We start from the raw sequence: 23,010 nt of genomic DNA on the forward strand, positions 1-23,010 counted from the left end.
CTCTGGAGTCAGTTCAGCTCAGCCCTTGGCATACTAGTTACTACTGCACAAATAAGCCTCGCTCTCTCCAAGCAGACAGACCTAGAATCCAGGCTGTGGCGAGTCTGTCCCGGAGCCCCACTTGTATGACATTATACTGACCCTTGTAACTCCATCTATTTTTTTTAAACACCAAGCCATTTTGGATCTATTTCTCCCTAGCAAGCAGATCTTCTCAGTAAGAATAATAGGTGACAAACTATCTTAGACTAAGCTGAGCACAGCAAGAACGCTCTTATCTCTGGCCTTGCATTCCTCCTTCATCCAGCATTTCTTCCATCCTCGCTCCTCCTTTTTCTCTTCCATAAAAACTAAAGAATAAATTTGAAAGCAGCTTCCCTTATCCCTAGTCTTAAAAAAAAAAAAAAAGCACCTTAGCCTTAAAAGGAGAATTTAATTTATTTGACAACCAACTTGTTCATTAACCCTTATTCTGTCACCCACCTACAGAATTTTCCCCCAAATGGGTATATTTTCACACATTCTTGCTAGGATTCTCATTTGAGTTTCCTGCTCAACAGATTTTATAAAACAACACACATCATACTAGTCAAGTCTTTGTTTTCTTGTTCAACTGTCTTTTAAACAAAAACAAAGAAAAAGAAGAAAATCTTAGGCACTATAAACTAGACGACTTGGGGGAGGGGGGGGGTCCTGTTCCTGGCTCTGCAACTAATTTGCGGTGTGACCTTGGTCAAATCACTTTGCTTCCCTGTCCCTCAGTTTCCCTAACCCTTTGTTATTTTGTCTGTTTAGACCGTAGGCTCTTTGGGATCGTGACTCTCTCTCATGACACGTTGGTATAGCGGGACCTAGCACAAAGAGGTAGGAACCTCTAGGCACTCCCTTCATACAATTAATTATTTTTTAACATAGGTAAGTACTGTAGACTCGCTGGGCACTCACAGGCTTAGCGATTGCCTAAGCACCACTTTTAAACATAGGAACAACCCATTAAATTCATGCTTTCAGGCATTCACTAAGGGACGAGGAACAGACTGGAGAAAATCTGCTTTCAGGTAGCGCTAATCAGCTACAGGAAGTAAAACTTGAATGACAACATAACCAGTGGCCCCCTTTGGCGCTGTGTGTCTGCAGCATTTAAAGAGCTTTTACGATATATTGGGACTACGGCTTTCATGGCTCAGATAAATAAAAATTTTCAGCAACAGCATTCAGTGCATTGCCCTGTGGAATATTTCTCCAATTCATGATGTCTAGAGATACAGAGGCACAGAAAATATGATATCTTTTACTGGGCTAATAAAAATCTGAAAGGATACTGTATAGACTTTATATACCTCAAGGGTCTCTCTTCCTCAGAAGGAAATTGGTACTTCAGCCTACTGTTAGCACCAAAATTCAGAGAAAGATATTTACAGGCTGCTTTGGACAATCCACTAGTTAGAAATCACCAGTGAAGCAAAAACACACAAGTAAACTTACCTGCATCTTTCCTTTCTGTGAGTTCTTTCATGCCACAGTTCAGACTTCTAGGTTAAAGCTCATGCAAAGCCCAGGGAAAAAGGGCCAACACAAAAATATTTCTTTGCTTCTTCATTTCTATCCTGGCAGACAATTCTGTTTTATCAGAATATAAAATGCAATGGCCAAATGACAGGTTTCAGAGTAGCAGCGATGTTAGTCTGTATCAGCAAAAAGAACAGGAGTACTTGTGTCATGCTCAAATAAATTTGTTAGTCTCTAAGGTGCCCCAAATGGCCAAATGAGTTTCACTTGCAGCCATTCTGCCTTGGGCTGTGGGTTTATCAGATCTCTTCTCAAGCTAAGATGGGCAGTACTTCAACTGGAGATCTCCAAAGAGTATTTTAGGTCCTTCTTTGCAGGAAGAGGCCCTGCTGTTTCAATTGGTGCATTCTTCCATTAAATCAGCATTGACTCAGCGACCCAGCACGGTGTTAGATGGTTCTAGGTTGCTGGAACCAATGGCCATATTTTGCAACAATGGATAGCTAAAATTAAGATAAGACCCTATTTAGACATAAATAATCTGGTTTTGAAATGCATGATTGTCACACCCACAGCAGTCAGAGCTTCATATGCTTGGGAAACCTTTCGGCGAAGTCATATAGGAATCATTTTCAGTTATTGGAATACCTGATTGTCACATCTCTTTTTGCGCTCCAGCTGCATGGTCTGATACTCAGCTTCTTCAAGGGAATACCTTCCCTTGAGGGCTGAAACTGCTGTGATCTAAGGTTTGAGATAAGACTCTTCTCAAAGCCAAAGCCCACATAGCCATGTGCCAGAAATCTTACTTCTAACACTGGAAAGAAAACTCTGGAAAAGATGGCCTGGTGAACCTCTAGATAGGCTGCTACCTAGTACCATCCCTACTGCCCTGGAAATGACCACTGAGTTTGGAGACCATGGTTGCAACCTCAGTGTGGGTGAAAGATGCAAGATTAATTCTTATCAATTCAGCTGTGATGAGAGCTGCATTCTATAGCCCAGGAAGTTGCTTACTGGCTGGGAAAACAAGCCTTCCCAGTCACTGCGAACAAACATCCACTGGCCCACAAATGTCATCTGACCCAGCATGGAGAATGGACACAAAGCAGAGAAAACTCTGGGAGGAAAAGTGTTGCAATGGCTGGTAGACTGGTATTTGTTGTCATATGGACTACCATTACATCACTGTGGGCTCAGCCCTTATTTAGATTGCTGGCCCTAACAAAAATTAAAAGAAAAATAATTCCTCAATGTATTTGGTGAGGAGAACAGGGTGGAGATATCTGGTGAGACCTTAAGGGAAAGGGAGAAAGAGATGCTAAAGACAAGTGCCCCAGAAGGCTTCAAAAAAGTCTTATCATTCAAAGGTTGTATTTAGCCACCCAATTACCTGGGGATCAAAAGACTCAAGCCCCAAAGACAGGGGATGTAGATGTGGTGCCAACTCAAAGGCTTTCCTGACCTAGTTAGTCTGAAAAAGAATTCCTACTCATGCAGCCACACCTGACGGGGGGGGTTAATGCTCAGATGCACTGAGCAGCCTCAACTCCTATTGAAGGCACAGGGTGCTGTGGGTGCTTAGCACCTCTGCAAATCAGGTTCTAAATATTTTACTGCTCCTAATGCTGTCAGAGGCAACCTGGGATAGGTCATTTTCAAAGGAAGGCTTTCTTAGAGGCTTCCTATAACTAACTTCAGTGTTTTCTGCCTCCCAGGTCTACTTCTCCAGAGAAGAAAGGATAGACAGGCATCTATCAATCACTATCGATGCATCGAACGACATGAGGCAGAAAGAGTGAGATTTCTGAAAGGGCTCAGCACTGGCCTGAGTCCTTTCCCCCTGAAGTCAATGAGAGTTTTACCATTGAGAAAAATTATGCCAATTCCTTTTGGGGGGTGGGGGGGCGGGGGGGAGGGAGAGCAAATTTAAACCAAAGGTGGAGACTTTCAGATGCACAAGGGGCAGTTAGGCACTTAACCGCTGTTTGTGCCTTTGAAAATCTCCCCTGTACAGACTTGAGTGAGTCGCACTGACATTACACATCCAGAACTTTGACTCATTTGTGCATCTCAAGCTTGTGCCAAATTCAAATCCCAACGTGAGGCTAGTAAAATGGCAGGATCTGGTTCATGACACATCAAGTCCCGCTGAAGACCAGAAATTTTGAAAGGCCTGAGCAACGAGAGGCCCACAAAGGGAGACAGAGGTGAAAACTGGTGGGCTAATGAGTTTTAAGTACAACATCTATCTTCTTTTTAATGCCCTCTCTGGGGGCGGAACTTTGAGAGCTACCCCTCAGTTCCACAAGACGGGAGAGGAAAGAATGGGGGAGGAAAAGCATGAAGAAGTAAATATTCTGACAAACCAGAAATGCCAAAACATTCTCAGAATGTCAGAATGAGATTTTAATTCACTGACACCTCTGTATTGTATGTTTCATTTGTTTTGACTTCTCCAGTGCAGTGCCAGTCACAGTAGAGTCTCTAGCCCTGCTTTCTTTTGGTTTTGCTGCTAAAGGATGGAATAAACAGGTCTGGCTCATTACTTTCACATTTTGCTCTGCTATTATCATCAGCTCTATCTGACAGGATGACACTAGTTAAGCTGTGGTAGCCAGAGGAAATCCAATGCTAAGGAAATGGACATTCATTGAATGTTTACTTAGGATCTGCTCCACCAATGAATTCCAGATGTTGGCTTTAATTGTCACATTCTGGTATGTTTAAGCAGCATGAGTTCGTAAGGCGGGTTTGTAAATCAATCTGCCAGACTCATACTGAAACCCATCCTTTGCCAGCTTTTGTAAGGAAGAAGATGCTCCTAAAATATTAAGCTTTTAATGTCTCTACAGTAAAAGAGGAAAGATATAAAAGATTCTCTCCCATTTTGTTCCTACCATCTGTCTCTCCTCCTTTCCCTCTCCTTCCAAACACTTTCCCTCCCCCTTACTTTCTCCCAGCCCCCTATACAATTACAGTGCTTTTCCTTAGATAAGCATGGCACATTTTTTTAGTGCAAGCACTAGATACAATAAGGCACGGTGTGGGCAGGTACTGGGAAAGCTTCACCATACAGCTCTGCCAGTGTAATTCACTCCTGACTTCCAGTAGGGCCAGATCTATTCCATATGAGTAACTCTACTGATTTCCCATTGAAATCAATGGCAGTTATGGGCATGGATTATACCCAGTAGTATAGAGCTCCTGCTCTTTGAGCCCTGTAATCTATTAATAGGTGACAATACTCTTTGGGGAGAATTCTGTCCCCTACTGCATCCCCTATATGCTGCTGCCATTGTACAGGGGCTGTAAAGGAACTACAACTGGCTGGGGAAGATGATATGAGCAGCCCTACTCTGCTCCCCTCATTGGCCAAAGTGTAGTGAGGACGGGGCATGCTTTCAATGTTCTGTGCTCCAGGTATTCTGGTTCCCAGCACAGCCCACAGACAGTCCCAGGGGCAGCTCTAACTTACACTAGGCATTCTTTCAGGCCAAGACGCAGCCCAGAATCTGGGGGCACAAATATACCTTAAATCCTTCTGGATAAACTGGATAAATTCATGGTGGCTAAGTCCATAAATGGCTATTAGCTAGGATGGGTAAGGAATGGTGTCCCTAGCCTCTGTTTGTCAGAGGATGGAGATGGATGGCAGGAGAGAGATCACTTGATCATTGCCTGTTAGGTTCACTTCCCCTGGGGCACCTGGCACTGGCCACTGTCGGTAGACAGATACTGGGCTAGATGGATCTTTGGTCTGACCCGGTACGGCCGTTCTTATGTGGCATCTCTCAGGAGGCACAACACACAGTACAGCTCTCCACCTTCTATGTTATTAATTACTACTGATTAACTGATATAGTCCATGCCTATAGTGTTATGGAGAATAGAATTGACACATGAAAAGACATAAGCTGCCTTTGGTGTACGTGTGAAAAATCACAGGTATTGAGAACATCTTGCACCAAATTCCCTACTGGTGCATTACTTCATTGAGTTACACCAGTCTGGCCCCTTGTGAACTTATCTTGACATGTTTTTTACGCGCCAACACTGAATTCTCTAAAATTACTCTAGGGCAGTACAGAGGCCAGTAGTTATTTCTCCAAAGGTATATCTACACTGCAATTAGACATCCCAGCTGACTTCAGTTCGCAGGGCTTGGGTTCAGAGGCTGTTGAATTGTAGACAATCGAGCTTGGGCTGAAGCCTGAGCACTGGGATCCTCCCACCTTGCAGGGTCCAAATGTCTCCACTGCAATTAAACAGCTCCTTACTCCTAGCCCCACGAGCCCAAGTCAGCTGGCACGGGCTAATGGCGGGTTTTTACTTCCAGAGTAGACATACCTGAGGACGCATTTGTAAGAGTGGCCACTCTACATGCACTAGAATAGTTTCTTTGGCATCTCTCCATGTATTCTCAAAATATACTTGGCCGGTCCACGCTGATGGGTCCCCAGTAGATGAATCCAACTAATAAGCCACAATAAATATAAGGCTACTTGCGTCTCAGAAATACATTTGTCAGAACAGAACACATGCCTAGGCCATTGTTTACATCCAAGACAGAGAGGCACAGCCTGACTTCTCAAAAAATGATAAATAGCCCATCCTTGGCGTCATTTACTTTTCACAACAGCCACAGCTGACAAGTGCTTCATCTCCCAAGCTTCTGGGGAGGAAAAGGGCTAATGAAATCGTCTTCAAACAAAAGCATCACCCCGAAACAGAGCAGATTCCTAACTAGAATTCCCATAAATTGTTCCTCAGTGGGGTGTTTCCTCTGCCAAAGTGCACAGTGGCTACCAGGAGAAGCTGAAATGGGCTTGCAGTTGTCAGGAGACGCTGCAAACACAGCACAAACAGTGGGCTGTGTGGGGGATTGAGGAGGCGCCATTCCTCTCCTCTGTTAGATTCCTGGGATTTCTCTGGAGAGAGCAACAGGCAGGTCTGGGAATTCCAGGCTGCATGTGAAGTAGAACCAACCCCTTTCCCATTCCCCAGCCAATGAATGGGCAGGGATTGTCACAGGCTCTTCTCTCTCCTGGCTGCTCGGGTCAGACAGGATGAGATGTGGATCCCTGTTTATTTTAAAGGCCTTTCATTCAGAAGAAATAACATTACAAATTATTCCATCTACAACAAAAGCACATGGCCCCCCTTTACAATGAGGGCCATTTACTAGTGCGCAGAAGGAAACCCAATCATGGGGGCGAGGGCACCCCCCCTCCGGGTCAGAATATTATTGTGATGTAGGACTCACTCCTGTACAGTGCAAAACACTCTGGTCCCCATCCAACAAAGCACTTAAGCACTTGCTTAACTTTAAGCAAGAGAACAGCCCCACTGACTTTAAAAGGTTGCGAAGAAACAACGAATTAGTAGTAAAAGCCATTTGCGTCATAAAGAATTGCTTTGATTTGTGTGACATAAAACTCAAACCTTGGGGTTTGGCTGACATTAAAAGATGAATGGACTGTAAGAATTCTGCATAATTTTTTTCCTTGCAAGCCTGGAAACAGTGATTTCCCTGAAATAAGGGAGCACAACACACACACAGTCGTGTATTAGTTACAAGATGGATGGAAGGAGAGATTACTAATGCCTTTGCCGAGTTGGACCTTCTGCAATGAAAAAAAAACCACTCACTTCCCTTTAATCTCGACAAAAACATTTTCTGTGCATGGATTGTTAATAATTTAAGTTGTGTTTAAACAGGAGCATTGTTCTTCGCTGTTTGTCTCCTTATTGTACTGTCATTCATATAAGATGGTAACTCAAATATCTAAAGAGAGATCACAGGCTCTTGCATTGTGTAGAGGAGAAAGGTGTTGACCCGTATAGTGTTTTAACAGTTAGGTTTTCAAAAGGGTATACTTATGTTCTTCACTTTTCCTGTGGTTTCTAAGGAGGCCCTCTTTAAAACGTTAATTTGATAGCTGCAAAATACATCATGGAGTAAGGAGGGAAGGGGTAATTTCTATGTTATCTGACTCCTTTTACTGCTCTTCTGGGCTCTCTCTCTTTTGCTTGGCTTCAGTGAGAGCAGTAGGTTCTAACCTGTCAGCGCAACCAGAGTGAAAGTGACGTTTTACAAGTGGAAGCAGTTTGAGGATGGTGCCTTGTGCTCTTAACATCTTGACATCTCAACCTTTGAGTTCAGCAGCAGCGCGGCTTACAGTGGCTGCAGCAGCAGGACACCTTAAAAAGCAGTGAAACTGACAATGAAAATAAACTATGGTTGCAGCACCGCTGGAGTCTGGAAGCCGTTAACAAATATAGCAGTGTCTGGGTGTTAAAATACATAAATCTGTCATCATTGCCAGGCTAAGGGGTTGTCATCCGATTCACAAAATAAAGGAACTGTGCATAATCAGTAGGGCAGGGAGTTCAGAACAACGTGCACCTTTTACAAATTCTCGACTGCTGATAGATGGATGTTTGCTACGGACTTAATGTCTTTAACAGGGTATGTTTAAGAAGGCATGTGAGTTTCAGAGCTCTTGGGATTAATGTTGGTCTCTCTCCTCCCCCCCCCCCCGCTTCTTTTCCAAATTTATTGCCAAAAAGTGTATAATGTAAACACTCCAGACTTCTATGAAATCTGTATTATTACAAAGCAAGCAGCATTCTAGCACAATGATATTATTCATTGAGTACAACACAGAATATGTTCTCTCTGTCCTTGAACACACAAAAAAAAATATTTAAAAATAGGTTTATGCTAATTGCCAGACTTTTTTTCCCCCTTTATTTCCCATCTTTTTCTTAAGCTGAATGCCAAAGACAGCATGGAAAAGGTACAAAACCAGACCCAACAGAAATGAAATAATACACTTCCTCAGCATCCATACTTTTTCATGGTAACATGCTTACATGTACGGATCACAAGGGTGTAAGTCAAAGAGACAGTCTCTCCTAAATCAGCAAAGGCAATTCACACTCTATAAATTAACCAGGCTGAGTGCTTCTGATTATACAATAAGTAAGCATTACCTACTGTACCTTGATCTACAAACCTTCCTGCTGGGCACTTCTCAGTTACTTGATGGTGCCAACAGTGACATGTGATTAAATGGTATTACTCACTGTATTCAGGATATACTGGGTATGTATGACTACAGGAGATATAATCTGAGGGTTCAGTCTCTGTATCTGGGTAGGCGGCAACATGTAGGCATGTGCCCCACTGAAAGCTCTTGGAAGTATTGTGCTCAGGAAGTATCCAGCCCAGCAGCCTCAACTGTACTTGGGTATCTGTCAGTCCAGAAGGACTGCAAGAGCTAGTGATGGCACAGGATAGAAAATTCAAGTGACAAGAGCTGCTCCCCATTCGGTCACTGTGAAGGGACGGAAGGACAGTGCAGAAGCAGCAGGGATGCTGGAGAGAAAAACAGAGGCCAACGGGGGTGAGGAAAAGTTGCCAAATCTTCTGCTGCTCCTTTAATGCTGCTTGCCCACACGGCTGTCTGCCTATTGCACCCTTTCAGCAGTACATAGACACCTCTCCCATGGCAGCCTATTTAGCAGCCAGTCACAGGATCAGCACATGAGGAATGGGCAGCCAGCCAGCCAGAGGTGTGGCAGATGGCCGATGCAGCTTGCTTTTATCAAGGAGCAGTTTAAGAAAACAGGGAACAGGTGAGGAGAGGGATAGACACTCCAAGGAGTTTGAGGACAGGAAGAAGAGGAGCAAAAGCATCAAAGACTTGTGGGAGGGTGGGGCACGGCCAAAGGGGGCAGAGAGGAAGCAGAGGGGAACATGGATTAGGATGGACATCTTGGGCGGATGGGAGGCATCCTAAAGCTGCAGGGAAGGAACCATCTTGAATTTGTGCATTGGGGTCCATCATAGTGTTTGGCTCCTGTTACCACAATGTCCCCAGAACCCCCCAGGGAGAAGAACTGCTGGGCCACCACGGAAGAGGATGCAGGCTGCACTCTCGCTCCTTCTGGGGAAGCAAAGCTGTTAAGGGGCTGTCATCCTATTCACAAAATAAAGGAACTGTGCATAATCAGGAGGGCAGGGAGTTCAGAACAGGGTGAGGCTGTGGCTGCCTCCTTGTCCCTTTTGAAGAGGTTAGCCCTGCTTTGGGCATTAGGCAATAGCGGTCCTTTAGCTCAGGACTGCAGCTGGGCCAGAACTTTTGGTCAGCAACTTCAAGTCCTTTCCTCTGCCCCTCCCCTCTTATCCACACACACAACCCGCAAGGACCAGGAACGATCTAGGCCATTACTAGGCATCGGTAAACAGATGTGGTCAGATTGGTGTAAATTAGTGCAACTTCACAGACACCAGCTGAGGTTCTTATCCATCATCTGCTTGGAGGGTTGTGCTTGGCGGGTGTTTGGCCTGTTGGTTGGTTGTTTTTTTTCCAAAAGAAGTTTGGGATTAATAAAGTCTTTCAATAAAATAAGAGGCAAAATGATTTTTACCCTGAAATACACCGAGCAAAAGAAGTGAAATGTCCACCACAAACTAGTATGGACCAGGGGCTAATTCTATTAATATCAGCTAACAGAAGGAAGCCATAAACTGCCCAGATGAAACACACTTTTAATGTCAACCCTCTTGACACTGTGTATTGCTTTCATTCCCAAACAAATAATCACACAGCAAACAGAGCTGCAGCTTGATATTTGCATGGACATAGCAGCAGCCACACACTCCAAAGCATCTGCAAAGGACTGTAGGCTAAATGCACCCATATGGTCTGCATGCCTTAACTGTACACTGAGTGCAACTCTGGCTTGCAATCCTCTACCGCAGGATGGAGTATGCAGGGGGAAATTGTATATACACATACATATATGTATGATTTTCAAGCTTACACCCATGGAAAAAAAATCTTTTAATTTCCTTTAAATTGTGAACAGGTGTTGTCACCTTCCAAACTTGGCTTCTATGTTACAGCTTGATGGGGAAAGAAAAAGACGTCTATTTGAAACAGTGAGGCCTTTGTTGGCTAGCACATGATGTATTGATAAGCATACTGTAAAGTATGTTAGAAAATCAAATGAAACTAATAAAAAAAAGATCTTGTAAAAAATGTGGACATTATAGTGTGTTAGCACCGAGACACGTTATGGATCTGGAGCTGCAAGACACGTTACTGTAACCCATGTGTGGTGTTTTCCAGCATCACACCCCCATTCACATGGAGTCGTGAATGGAATGGCTTGTTGATACATTTTTAGTCAGTGCCATTTTTGGAAAGGCTACAGTTAATATTGACACTGTGGCATAATAACCTCTTTCAGAGCCGTTACGCAGAAGGAGCTTTTCAGCAACAAAATAATATGAGCCATATATGGATTTCAGACCCATGTGTGCGACACTCGTTAAAACCACTGAAGTTGGTGAGACATTTTTCCAGCAACATTTACCTTTTGGTTTCAGATTTCTCTCCTGTTCTTTTCTTTCCCAGGAAATTCAACAAAGTGAGTACCTCCACTTGGAAAAATTCAAATTCTAGACTTAGCATGCTGTGGCAGGGAATGTGTCTGGCTTTTTTCCAGTGGAGCCTAAGAGAATGGGGTACTATTGAAATTCAACTGAAGTTGGACACCTAACTCTTTCAGGCACTTTCAAATATCCCAGCCTATGTTTCTGCTGTGCCTAGATAATGGAACCAGCTCGGGGCCTCTAGGCACTACAGCCATGCAAATAACACACCATGATGAGGTGCCTTTCACTTCAGATGAGTCCATTTTTACTCAGACAATGAGTCGTTTTGACTGGACGAGGAGCTCCATTTCCTAGTGATATATGCCATCATGTGCCAGCAATGCCCCTCTGCCATGTACATTGGCCAAACCGGACAGTCTCTACGCAAAAGAATAAATGGACACAATCTGACATCAGGAATCATAACATTCAAAAACCAGTGGGAGAACACTTCAACCTCTCTAACCACTCAGTGACAGACTTGAAGGTGGCAGTTTTGCAACAAAAAAACTTCAAAAACAGACTCCAAAGAGAGACTGCTGAACTCAAATTAATATGCAAATTAGATACAATTAACTTAGGCCTAAACAGAGACTGGGAATGGTTGGGTCATTACACTAATTGAATCTATTTCCCTATGTTAAGTTCTCCTCACACCTTCTATGGGTAATCTCGATTATCACTTCAAAAGTTTTTTTTCTCCTCCTGATGATAGCTCATCTCAATTGATTAGACTCTTCCTGTTGGTATGCATACTTCCACCTTTTCATGTTCTCTGTATGTATTAATATCTCATGTCTGTGTGTTCCATTCTATGCATCCGAAGAAGTGAACTGTAGCTCACGAAAGCTCATGCTGAAATAAATTTGTTAGTCTCTAAGGTGCCACAAGTACTCCTGTTCTTTTTGCGGATACAGACTAACACGGCTGCTACTCTGAAACCTGTCATTTCCTAGTGAACACTTTGGGAAGCATGGGGAGTTTTTTTAGCAATACAAGTCAGTTAAGTTCATAATGAAATGTGAAAACACTCAAACGTCCATACTGAGTATTCTTCACTCCCCTGATCAACAGGATGAGTTCCTCGGGGCAGAATTTGGTTAACTCCTGATACATAACATACTTTCTCTTAGCAATACATCTGATGTCACATTCTCAGCAAAAGATGAGTTCCTTCTCCTAGCTCTGCAATTGGATCTGTGCAGATGGATTGCTGTGACAAAGCGGAGCCTATAGGGCACTAGCCTGTATCACTCCTTCTGCAATTACTTCAACTGCCAGGATCTTAGGTGGCAACTTAAGGCACCCTCTTCTGCTCAACTTCCAAAAGCCATAAACAATCTGGGCTTTAATTAGCAACACAACCATTACTTGTCAGTGAATTAATGGGGCCAGATCCTCACCAGGTGTTAATTGGTGGGTGTAGGCACCAGCACACATTAGGACCACAGCAAATTAAAGATGAAACTCTTGTTACTATTTACCACAGCAAGAAGTTTCTCATTTTCACATAACAAAAATCATTATTAGTTGTGATTACATGGTGTGTAATTGTGCCCATGCTGCACAGACTGCCTTTCACATTTTATGCTGGAGTCAATGTATGAAAAAATTAAGTACCAACTCTGTGAAAGCTAAACCACTCTTGTTTTTTAAATACAAATCCTGCATCTTTGTCAAGTGTTGACTCATGTCAGTTTTCTGCTTAGCATTAAAAGTGTCCTCGGTGTGTGCATTGCTGACTCAACATTGATTCACAAGTTATTGCTGAGTACATCTCTCTTTGGTCCCCAGAGTTTACTAAGAGGCCAAAACCCAACTATAAATGCATTTGTCATGCTTTTCAAAGATGGCTGACGGCACCTGACTCTAGGCTACAAATGTTTTCACAGCTTTTGTACTATAAATGATTTCTACACAGATTGATGACTTCATCAGAGAACTGTAATGCAAACCACATTTTACTGTACTCTATATTTTTCACACAGGATTGTCTAGTGTATTATAAGCAGTGAGAACCATGCTAGAATAAGTGTCCATTCATACACTGCCATGTTTTTTTTCCCCTGGTTACTTACATTGACTGGTTGGTTTTTTTTAAAAAGGCTCTTTAATGCAAATTTTTCACAGAGGCCTGTTTATCAAAGAGAGCGGTCTTGGAAAAGTTGTAAAAAATATAAAATAGCAGCTGGCCAGGCAGGATAAAGCTACTTTAAAGATAAATCTTCTAAGGCCGCTAAAGATTCTCAACGCAATCACTTTCAGCAGAGAGATTTTAGACATTCAATAGCAGAACTGATGGTTCCAAGTGCTCAGAGAGGTCTATGACAACTGGCTGTTTTTAACCTCCCACCTTCCGTAACATGATTTTACAGGTCATTAGACAGACAGTGGATGAGTGGTATGGGACACACTATAAGGGAGTCAAGCTGCCAAGAGGAGGAGGATGTGAACAGAAAGGTGATGGATTCTTCACCGCAATCTTCCTCCACATAAAACTGAAGAAGTGAGACTATAAACACAACAGGCTGAGATGAAAAGAAAAACACAAGAGCAGCTGCTTCTTGGGGTTAAATGTTGATCTTGTTTTGAAGTTGTGCTGGGATGCATCCTAGCAAGATTAAGTTGGTCATGCTGCAGACCCTAAGGGAAACTAGCAACCTACCCAGCTCTGTGTGTACTGAGAATGGCAAGGCCCAGACAATTCTGCCATCCCTACCTGGCAGATCTCTAAACAGGGTAATAAAAGGGTAAATGTACATATTCAAAGATAAATAAAGGACTATATTGAGCTTCACGTATTTGATCAAACAACTCAAGTCTGCTAACATGTTTATTGGCCATCACCTGTAGCAATAGCAGCCTATGCTGCAATGTCGGTAGAGATCACAGGGTTTGGCCCAGAATATTTTCTTATTGAAAAGCTCCCTGTGTTTAACTTCAGTGAAAGAGATGGCTGTGCCGCAGTGTAAATATTTAATATCATCACTTCCTATGGCACCCAGCTGTTCACTGGAGATCTCCCCTTCAATGAATGATCCGACTTGTGGGCAAAGTGATATTATTTGTTATTATAGGCCGAGTGTGAAGGTTGTCCAACACTTCCCAGTATAAAATCCTGCGTTCACTTATTTATAATTTTGCCAAACTTTAACTGTTTGGGTTAAGAGGTCCTGGCAGCTAGATTTTCTGAAGATTCTGTCTGTACTGAGCATGCTCCATCCTGGGGCTACATAGCTGAGCAGAATTTTCCGTGAAATTGCTGACCCCAGCTGCTGTGGCACAATGAACCACAACTGAGAGCAGGGAGACTGGCTTTCTTTTGCTCTCAATGCTCTCCCTGGAGGAAAAATCAGTCTGACATGAAGACAGAGTGGACAAGAGCCAGACACGTGTGCAGGAGGGAATAGGTTGGGATAAGGAGTGCGGGGAGGGAGAGACTGGGACTGGCTGGACAAGGAGACTGGGATGAGCTGTGTGAGAGGGGAAGGGTGAGGCTGGGATAAGCAGCCGAGAGTGGTGAGGAGACAGCATGGGGGCAGTCTAGAGGGAATGGAGCAGAAGTTACAGAACACTTCCCCCCAGAACCTAATATAGATCCCAACATTTCTGAGTCTCACCATTCCTCTGCTGTCAGCAACTAAGTGACTGGTCCACCTACAGGATGACTACCTGCTACTGCTATCAGTTACTCCCTTAGCTCAAGTGCCAGGGTCCTTCGCACTGGCAAGGTTCCACCCTTGCTGATGAACCATGTGTGTATCAATAGGATTCCACGTGACAGGATTTGTTTTTTTCAGTCTGCCTTTCAAAAATCCTAGGAAAATTACCCACAAACTGTATTAACGTTGCACAGTCAAGCACTCACTCAAAAGTTAGGCAATGCCAGAATTAAGGTCATCTGTGCAACCTTAATTCACTCCCCCCCCCCTTTTTTTTTTTTAAACAGAGCAGCCCCTGCTCTCGCATTTACGATCAGAGCCGCTATCTGAGCAGTGGAGTATCAGAGGCATTACCCGCTCTACCTGCCTCTGTGAAGGAAATTTGAGTGTGCAGCAGTTTTCACAGCCAGAAATCTCCATGACTGCACAGTTTAAAGACAAAAACAAAGTTCCTTTTGATAGCTACAGATCAAGAGCTGGCAAATGGCCCATCTGGATCAATTCAGTAAGAAAAAAACTTCAGTGGACAGCCAGAGAACAATTTCATGGGGATATTTATATAAATAACCCTTGTGGGGTGTACAGCTCATTTGTTTTTGATGGTCAACAGATAATTCTCTGGGATAAGGAACTATGTACTTAATCACTAGAATGCTAATACTGATTAAAAAGAGCTCTTCTTCCACTGTTTGTAAATCTGTCTGCACTGTAATTGCCATCCCAGATCTTGCGGTAAGCCACAAAATCTATTAAGCCTGGCTATGAGAGTAAACTGTAGCTTCTACTTCTACTGGCTACCTGCTTTTATTTCCTTACATTTCTTGCGGAGGTGGATTAGAATGGGATTCTTGGATGTTTGGAATCCAGAGCCCACGCTCAAAGGGGACCTGGATATGAGCAGTGTAGCAACTTACTGGGCTCAGCAAGGCCTGTTCACTGGGAAAAGGGATGGACTGTGTAAAGGCAGAGGAGGAAAGAAGAGGCTCTGGAGCAAGTGGTGGTGGAGAGATTGTCTTTTGGTTAAGGATACAAGAGATGTGGGCTCAATTCCCAGCTTGAGCATGTGACCTTAGGCCCGGATTTTTAGAGGTATTTAGGTGTTGCTGTACTCAGCATTGCAACACCTAACTGATTTAGGAGCCTAAATCCTGTTTTCAAAAGTGATTTAGGCACTTAGGAGCCTAACTACCATTGACTGTCCACGTCTCTTGTGTTTGTACTCTCTTACTATGTCTTTGTACACTGCCTGGTAGAAAGGGGGCCAAGTTTGGCTGGATTCTCTAGACTCTACTGGAATATAAATATGAATTAATAACAATGATGAAGGGTAAGAGATCTTGTCTTTCAAAGGATACAAGGGGGAGAAAAAAAGGTTCTAAGTACTGGAGATCCCTGAAGTTTTGATGAATCAACTCCTTGTTTAGCCTTCATCAATCATCACTTTCCTGTTGCTCTTAATCATTTTTTTAAAATAGTCTGTCCTAAGAAATAACAAGTAAATAATAAAATAGCAATCACAGGATTTTACTTGTACTATACATTCCCGATGCAAGGTATTATTTCAGTATGAACTGTACAAGTGCCTTTTGTTAGAAGTCAGCAGTCGCTTATTGGAAACAGAGTTGAAAGCAACTCCTCCACCTATAGCTTCTAAGCTATGCATGTGAGACAGACAGACATGCACAGTTCACTAAATAATGGGGTTTATGTGCTTCAAAAAGTTACTCTCTTTAGCCATCTCTGCAAAAGGCAGATCTTCCCATAACCTACCATCATTCTTTTGAAAGGAGGGAGGGAGGTGGAAAGGAAAGGTATGAGATTCCATGTTGCTGGGTTTAACTCCAAGTTCTTGGAGGACCTTGAGCAAGTCACTGAACTTTACCGTGCTACAGTGTCCCCAGATATAACATGGGCGTGACATTTAGCTCCCTCAAAGGGGTGTTGCAAGGCTAAATTAAAAGGAATTATTATAAGGAACAGAGGTGAAATCCTGGCCCCACTGATGTCAACACCCAACATGTTTTCATGGTGAAAATGGATTTTAATTTTTTCAAGCTCTCCCACAGTAATCATTCATGTGACAGGATGCTTTCTTGTTCTGTTTTCTATTCTTTTTGGGATCTTACACTCCACCCGTCACGATGGTATCCGAGCACCTGCCGTAGTGTATAAATATGTGGCATTATGAGTAATGCTGAAATAAGATTCTTAAAGTGCTATTTAAAAATGAATTTTAAAAAAGGGCCATATGGTTCAAAAGGCCATTCTGCTTAATGATGTTTGCGCTTTCCGGAGCACAAACAAAACAGCACCATCAATTTGTTCTCCATCCTCCAGCTGACAAGCTGTTGGTTTTAAAACACTGCCATGTTCTCTAAAATAAACAAAGGCTCCTCTTCACACAGAGAGCATTTTCACAAGAAGAAACCCCAGCATCTGCCAGATGCATTAAGGTTCAGAGCCAACTTGAATTCTTTGAAAGAATCACACAGTCGTACCTTGTGTTGACTTTCAGACCTCTGCAGGAAAGATACTCGGGTGACGTCTGATTTCAGGGGAAATAGCATTTACGGACGAGCAATCAGTTTGAAACATAAAACGAAGAAGTCTAGGGACAGCCATTTGAGACAAGGGCTACGTAATAATCAACAATCAAGAAGGGACTGAGCAAATACAACTTACAACCTAAGACATTAAGAGATGCTATTCTTAGCCAGCATTAGTATCAAGACATAGGTAGGCGAATGACCACTTGGCACAAACTTTTCCTGTTTCACTTAACTCTACCACAAGCTTCGGCACCACACTATTCAATACACGTTTTGTCTTTTTCATATCTATCACTTTTAAATTCCACATGGGCTCAATCCTGCACCCACTGAGGTCAATGGGAGTATTGCCATATGCTTCAGTGGGTGCAAGATCAGAGCTTAAGTAGCTGGTGTTTGTGCTAAGTATTGTTATTAATACAATTTGTGTGATGATACAACTTACCAAAGCAGCCTGTTATCTTCAGAGGTTTTGCCTCACCTCCAATTCAACGTTAGTCCCAAATTCTCATTTCCTAGCCTCTGATTTTTCATCTCTCTCCTGTGTGTGTGTTTGTTTTAAACAAGCGCAGCTTGGGCCTGATTCAACTCCTAGTAAAATCCAGGAGAGCCTTCCCGCAGATTGTAATGGGAGTTGGGGTGGGCCCTTAGAGCCCATGTAAGGAGCTAGAACAGTATCCAAAGGTTCACAGAATGGGTAAAGCACAGGCAGTGGCAATGCAAGCTCCATAGCACTCCCCCATCAATATGCCAAAGTACCATCTCCAGGGGTGAGAGATTAGTTAACTCTCCATAGCCTATTCACTCTTTGCCCTTTCTGCTGAGGCTGCTAAGGCCAAAAAAACCCCAACAAACAAAAAAGAACCAATGCTGGTGTGGAAGGGGGATGTGATGTGGACATAGGCCATCAGACAGCCATTGGACGATAACATCTTTCAGTCGCTACTAGTGTTATTCGGTGTATAACTACATAGTGGTAGAAGCAATGAGCTCATTAGCAGGACATTGGGAACGATGCCTAATTACGGAGCCACAGTGACTAGGGTATGATGGTCAGACAAGCTGATGTCAGCCTGAAAAGATACAGGTGGGTTTTGGACAGATAACATTTCGGAGGTCGGGGGTATAGAAGAGCAGTGAAGATGAACTGCGTCTGAGTGAAAAGGAGAAAGCTCTTGGTCCTCTAATTTTCCATAATAGCAACAAAAACTGTTATACTAAGGATGAAGGAGACAAGGTGTTTCAATGAACAGAGGATGGAGTCAAGAGGAGCCGGTGTGGATGTCCAAAGGCAAAGCTGGCTCTTAGTGTACGAGTAGTTGTTATCCCAGTCAAGAGCTGACATTACTGAAATCCTATCACCTGACGATTTCTCTTCTCACAAGCACCTCTACCTTGCTAAAGCATTTCCTGGTTTCTCTCCTCTAAGGGGCCTGGAGGTCTCCACCAAAGGGCAAATTCCAAAAATCATATGATTACTATTACAATCCCCCCATCAAGGTGCCCACCACAGTGCCTGCTTACGTCATTCAGCATCCACAGTAAAGCTGTAACTATTTCTCCTATCCGGCAAACATAAAATCAGACAACTGTCTCACAGCAGTCGTCGTGCTGACCTGGGCAGCAATGATAGAGAAGAGAGTTTAGTGACGCTTGGCCAATATCTGACCTCATTTACACCTATGCCATCCCACTGCCAGGCAGAATGGCTTAGGAGACCATTGGCTTAGGGACCCCAGGCTCAGCAGCACTCCCTACAGGCCCCAGTTTACATAGGTGGAGATGTGACTGTGCCTGCAAACAACCTAGCCATCCTCCTTTGGTGCTAGAAGCTGCTACGTCTGGGCACATTATCCAGGCCCTACGTAGCACCCAATGGGGCTCATTCTCTCTGGCAGGTTTCCTGGGGATGAGAAAATCACCTCTGCCCCCGGGACACTCACACAAGATGAGGTAAATTTAGTCCTTTGCCATTATCTATTTACTGTCTTCATGTCATCCTGCTCCCCCTGTTGTGCCTTCAGTGACTCATCCTACAATTCCCACAGCTGGGAATCCCCTCTTCCTGCTCTGCTATCAGCCATATGTCACTAATCATCTGCTCCTAGTCACTGAATTCCCTCAGCCTGTCTCTAAAGCTGCTCTCGGATCAGTTAGCAGCACAGCGCTCCCGAAAGCGTGTGCTCATTTCCTCGGCCCTGGCACCGCTCAGGCATTTCACACTGGACAGACCCCAGGCCTCAAGCCTCAACTCCTCTTTCCAAAGGAAATTTAAAAGTCATTATGGGCCCTGCTGTGCTGTAGGTGTGTGCAGTGCTTTACAGGCATTAAAGAAGAGGCAGGCTTGGCTCCCAGGAGCTGATAGGCTACATGACTGAAGAAAACTAAGTTACCTTATTTAAGAGCCGTTAGCTTTTCAAAACTAAGAATGTAACAATGGCCAAACTGAGTCAGACCAATGGTCCATCTAAGCCAGTATCCTATCTGCCGACAGTGGCCAGTGCCAGATGCTTCAGAGGCCATCATCAAGTGATCCATCCTCTGTCACCCATTGCCAGCTTCTGGCAGTCAGAGGTTTAGGGATACCCAGAGCATGGGGTTGCGCCCCTGACCATTTTGGCTAGGAGCCATTGATGGACCTATCCTCCAGGAACTTACCTCATTCATTTTTTAACCCAGTTGTACTTTTGGCCTTCGTACCATCCCCTGGCAATGAGTTCCACAGGCTGACTGTGTGATGTGTGAAGAAGTACTTTGTTGTGTTAGTTTTAAATCTGCTGCCTATTAATTTCATTGGGTGACCTCTGGTTCTTGTGTTACGTGAAGAGGTAAATAACACTTCCCCATTCACTTTCTCCACACCATTTGTGATTTTATAGACCTCTCTTCTATCTCTCCTCAGTCATCCCTTTCTAAACTAAACAGTCCCAGTCTTTTTAATCTCTCCTCAGACGGAAACTAAAGGTATGTCTACACAGCAGTTGGGAGGTGTGATTCCAAACATGGGCAGACAGTCACATGCTAGTTTACCTCAAGCTAACCTGCTAAAAATGGCAGTGTGACTGGCGTGGGACAGAACAGCCGCCTGTGTGCAATCCTGTCCGACCCCCCCAAGTGCCTACTCTGGAGGCTACCCCAAGCTGCCATCCATGCTGCACTTCTATTTTTAGGCACTAGCTTGAGCAGAGCTAACACGGGTATGTCTACCTATGCTGGGAATTACACCTGCCAGCTGCTGTGTAGACACTCTAAGAGACTCCATCCTAGGGGAAGGTTATCCCTGTGGTTAAAACACAGGGCTGGGGTTCAACTCCTAACTGTGCCACAGACTTCTTGGGTAACCTTAGGCAAGTCCCGTAGGAGCACATTTTCAAAAGAGCTCAGGGTCAGATTTTCAAGAGACTTCAGCTCCCATTTGGCCACCCAAGTAAGGGCCAGGTTTGCAGACGCGCTCAGCACCACACCGCTCTCATTGTGACTCCCGTGCCCAGTGTTTCAGCGGAGCTGATGTGGAAACGTGCCCCACCTGCTGGTGTTTTTAAAAGAATTCTGTCCTCAGTCCCTCTGTGCCTTCCCCACTCCCAGCACTTTGGTTACCGTACTGTGCACATCTCTGCAAACAGCTCTGCAAGGTGCAGGTTATTTCTAAACTTTTTCTGGGCAGGGATGCCAGGTGCACTCTCCTCTCCTATGCTCTCCTGCAGGGCTCCCTCAGGAGGGCTGGATAAGCAGCTTAGTTTGCGTCAGGCCAGCAGCTCCTTCCTCTGGGCAGGAAAAGTGGTCTTTTGTCTTCCCCTCCCCTAAGCGCTCTGCAGAGTGGCACGATCAGCCCCTTTCCTCTCCCTAGAGATTTTTTGGGCAAAGAGCCATGAATCTGGTTTCTGGCACGAGTCTGGGGAAGACAAGGCAGGAGCGAGTTGGAGTTCAAACAGGGCTCTTCTGTCTTCACAGGCAAGGCGGCTCTTATCAGCAAGAAGCTTTGAGTTGTTTAAAATGAGCAGAGAAAGAGGTAGGACTTTGTGGGCTCAGTATTCATGCTGGCTAGAGAGGCTTTTGGCTGGGGGAGAAGGTGGGTGAGTGGAGGCCTCTAGCATCTTCCCACCTTCTAGTTCTTTCTTTTCCTCCCTCTGCACCCTGAAACATGCCACGTTTTAGCCAGCCCTCTCCCTCCAGCTAAGGAGAGCTGGATGCATTTCCTGTCAGCAACTCATGGGGACGCTCTGAGCACTGAGAACGAAGAAAAAAGCATTCAGGCCTCTCCTGGGCCCTCAGAAGTATCGACCCAAACCCAGCATGTGATCTTGGATTCCAATCATCTGGGCCAAGGTCTTGAGAATTTTGGGGGAATACACAGGCAAGGGAAGCCCCTGTGGTCTCTCCTTCAAAGACAGAGGCCCTCTGCACACCCATTCTAAATCCTGACCCCACCGATGGGGATTCTTGGAAACTTGGGATCCTTAGGGCCCAGTGTTAGCTCTGTGCCTAGTTTCACCATAGCTAGATTTATTCCTAGCATAGTCTGCAACTGCTCACTGCCCAAAAATCCCTTTGTTGTGCCCTTTAATATGGGCTTGTTAAAATTCGTTTTGAGAACTACCCTGTTCCAGCAGCAAACACAAAGATCAGCATGACCTCTCCTTATCACTCAGCCTTTCCTGTGTGGAATTCGTTGTGATCTGTGCCCTAGTGATTATTGCATCACTTCTGTTTATTTGTAACCTTTGGCACTCCATAATCTTATCTTGTGGCTGCCGACTGCAATGCAAGAGATGTGCAGCAGTGTAGCTAGCCTTGGCCATCCTCAAACACTGGAATGGGCCAGTTAGGTGGAGGTCAGTAAATGATTAGCAAAGAGGGCCTGTAATCACTGCCAGGCGAAAAGAAATCAAACTTCTCAGCTACCATTAAAAAAGGCAAGATTTACATTTCCTCCTGCAGCACTTACCAATCACAATAAGGGTGTAGTTCACACTCATACTGCCAAAGCCGTTGGTGGCCTTGCAGATGTATGTCCCCGCGTCTTCGCTTTCCACCTCCTTGATTTTCAGTCCTTGCTGCAGGATCCGGAACCTTGTCCAGCCACTGTGGATAGTCCGTCCATCTTTCATCCACATAGTCAGAGGTGGTGGGTCACCTTCTACCGGACACAGGAGCTTGATGGTTCTTCCTAACCTCACGGACTGCCGGTGGATCACTTTATCAGCAATTCTGGGTGGGCCTAACAAAGAATGGAAAGAAAAAAAACAATAATTGGAACCAGTTCTATCACCGTAGCATCTACAAGCCACCGGTCATGAATAGGGACCCTGTACAAATAGAACAAAAGTTACTTATTGAAAAGAGATTACAATCAAAGTGAAAAAAACAGACAACAGATACAACAAAGAAGATAGCAGTCCATAGAGGGTTTGAATCCAGAACTTAGACATTCTTATCACCTTGTTCTAACCAACTGCGTTAACCTGCCAATGGCAATCAGCTGTATTTCTCTCTTCCTTCCCTCCCCCGCCCCGGACCTCCCCCACCTCTTTTTTTAATGTCATGGGGAACTAGTTCCCAGATACCCAGACTACTGGTTGTTTTAGCATAACAAATCCTGAAGCCAAAATTAGTAACAGCATTGGTACTTAAAACAAGGAGTTATAATCCTTTTATATTTATATGTATAGCAATTCCCTTTAATAGTCACCAGATGGGTTTTGTCAGCAGCAGAAATCATAAGAATACACTAGTATGGTTCTAGAACATAACGAATTTGCTGGGTAGCATTTACTTAATGACAAGGTGCAGGATATCCTGACATGTTAACATCGCATACATGCAAAATGATGAATTTTGG

At 44.1% G+C, this 23,010-nt stretch overlaps 1 protein-coding gene across 4 annotated transcripts in view; it reads right to left on the reverse strand.

Moving 5' to 3' along the window:
- The window catches only part of FGFRL1 (fibroblast growth factor receptor like 1), a 256,016-nt gene that overhangs the window by 93,621 nt on the left and 139,385 nt on the right, over positions 1 to 23,010 (reverse strand). For all 4 annotated transcript variants that reach the window (XM_045018482.1, XM_045018481.1, XM_045018483.1 and 1 more), the window contains one exon: positions 22,117 to 22,389. In XM_045018482.1, the coding sequence (XP_044874417.1) occupies positions 22,117 to 22,389 (273 nt within the window). The remainder of the gene's footprint in view (positions 1 to 22,116; positions 22,390 to 23,010) is intronic.

The sequence above is a fragment of the Mauremys mutica genome, chromosome 5 (assembly GCF_020497125.1).
Source record: "Mauremys mutica isolate MM-2020 ecotype Southern chromosome 5, ASM2049712v1, whole genome shotgun sequence".
NCBI classification, from domain to species: domain Eukaryota; kingdom Metazoa; phylum Chordata; order Testudines; family Geoemydidae; genus Mauremys; species Mauremys mutica.